This window comes from Austrofundulus limnaeus, unplaced genomic scaffold (genome assembly GCF_001266775.1).
Source record: "Austrofundulus limnaeus strain Quisiro unplaced genomic scaffold, Austrofundulus_limnaeus-1.0 Scaffold2306, whole genome shotgun sequence".
In the NCBI taxonomy this organism is placed as follows: Eukaryota; Metazoa; Chordata; class Actinopteri; order Cyprinodontiformes; family Rivulidae; genus Austrofundulus; species Austrofundulus limnaeus.
In genome coordinates this window covers 664-2506 of record NW_013954708.1, presented here as the reverse complement: position 1 = coordinate 2506, position 1843 = coordinate 664, and the positions used below count along the sequence as shown (strand labels likewise).

The 1843-nt window shown below is 33.7% G+C and overlaps 1 protein-coding gene across 1 annotated transcript in view; it reads left to right on the top strand.

The window, feature by feature from the left end:
• The window catches only part of pmela (premelanosome protein a), a 6783-nt gene extending 5916 nt beyond the window's left edge, over positions 1-867 (top strand). Inside the window, exon 12 of the mRNA XM_013999476.1 lies at positions 343-867. Coding sequence (XP_013854930.1) covers positions 343-496 — 154 coding nt within the window. The 3' untranslated portion in view covers positions 497-867. The remainder of the gene's footprint in view (positions 1-342) is intronic.
• Positions 868-1843: the final 976 nt, after the last annotated feature.

Genomic DNA, 1843 nt, shown 5'->3' with positions numbered 1-1843 from the left:
GTTTTAAGCAAAACTTACAATCTTTTCTCAACCAAGTTGATTTAAATCCTGAACCAAGCCAAGAACTGTGGCAGCACCTCACCTGTGTTTTAATTTARAGGCAGTGGGATTTCACAGCAGAAAATGCAAAATGGCAACTTAGATGTAAGCATTTTAATTTCACGTGTAATATTTTAAGAGRACATATGTGACCATCAGATCATGTTATTTCTTTTAATCTGGTTCCAGCTTTTAATCAATACCAGATGTAAAAAAAATATATATACTAATTTCTTGTCTGTTTTAACTCTTTTCATACATGAACTCTTGTTTAAATACCTCACCTGTCGCCTCTCTGACCAGGCGGTTTAAGCAGTACCAGCCTCTGAGTGGAGACCACGCTGCCGATGACGAGGGCAGCTTCTCTGTAACATCAGTACCTTTGCTGCTGTGGAACCTGCTGAGTCGACAATCATCAGGAGAAAGTCGCCCACTTCTTCAGGGAAGGATTATTTGAAAAAAATAAAATAAAAAATAAAATAATCATCATCAGTTTATGTACTAAAAATACACTATATTGGCCTTATATATACATGTATGTAGTGTCATCACTCTGGGAGCACACCAAGAAACCCTAAACATGTAAAAAATGTGAGAACCAAACTGCCACAAATCAGGAACTGTTACTGTAACACTGGCAAAAATAAATTTATTTTGTCCTGCATCCTACATTACATCTTTATAATTAGTAMAAATAGTTGGTAGCAACCATAATGTATTATTTTGTGACCTGTTTATACTAAACTTATTAACAATTTCATTTCTTTAAAGATGAAGTTTTAGGTGTGTGACCCTGAAATGAATAAATGGACCTTTATCACCATCATATGCTTCTCTGATGCGTTTGTCTCATGGCGAAGTCACAGGATTTCACATCACCAGCAGTTAAAAAAAAAGCTTTTAGGTTTAATCAGTAGCACTTTGATACTTTTTCCCCTTATTGACTATAGAGTCAATAAATCTGGGCGCATTAACCAGTTATGTAAATGATGAGACAAAAACATTGTTTTTTTTAATAATTTAAATTTAAAGCAGCATCTTTAAATTAGAACTGTAAGTTATAATCTGTAGATAAAAGCAGTTGGAACAAGAACCTGAACCTTTTTTGTGATGRTAAATAGTCTTTCACTTTAAATTAGAACAATTTAGTTTGGTTTTGTACTGGAGGGAAAATCAGAAATCATTACAAACACCATCAGGTAAGTTCAGTCATTGCAAACATTATTAATCAGCCTGAATGTGACTTCAAATCCACTCTGTGAAAACATTCACTTTACAAGTTAAATTACAGCATTTTGTTTTTCATTTTATAACTCATAAAAAGTCAGATTTATTTTAAATGCAACATGTAATGCAGAAAATGTTGAGTCTTTGTTATTAAATCKGGTGTCCTGTTTCTTTGTTTTTGGATATAATTGTCTTGTTTCACATTTGTCGTAACGTTTACATCTTTGTCATCTGATCACAAATCATCTGTATGGTTGGTTGCTGTAAAGAAATATATCACAGCACTTGGAGCTGCTGGCTGTAAGGTTCTGAATTTACTGTAAACTCTGTTGGAAAATAATTCAAAGAGGAACGTGACTTATTTCTCTGTTACACCAACAGATACATTTATATTGCAGCTGCTTTACTGAACTAAATAAACCTTTGGACAGAATGTGTGTTAGGGTTATTCATGCAAATACTTATAGCTTTTGATATAAAAGCTAAGGGGAGGGGGGGCATGTTGCTCAGAGCTGGCTCTTTTAATGCAAAGGTAACTAAAAACAAAGAGGAAGCAATAAAACATTTGGGCTAAATA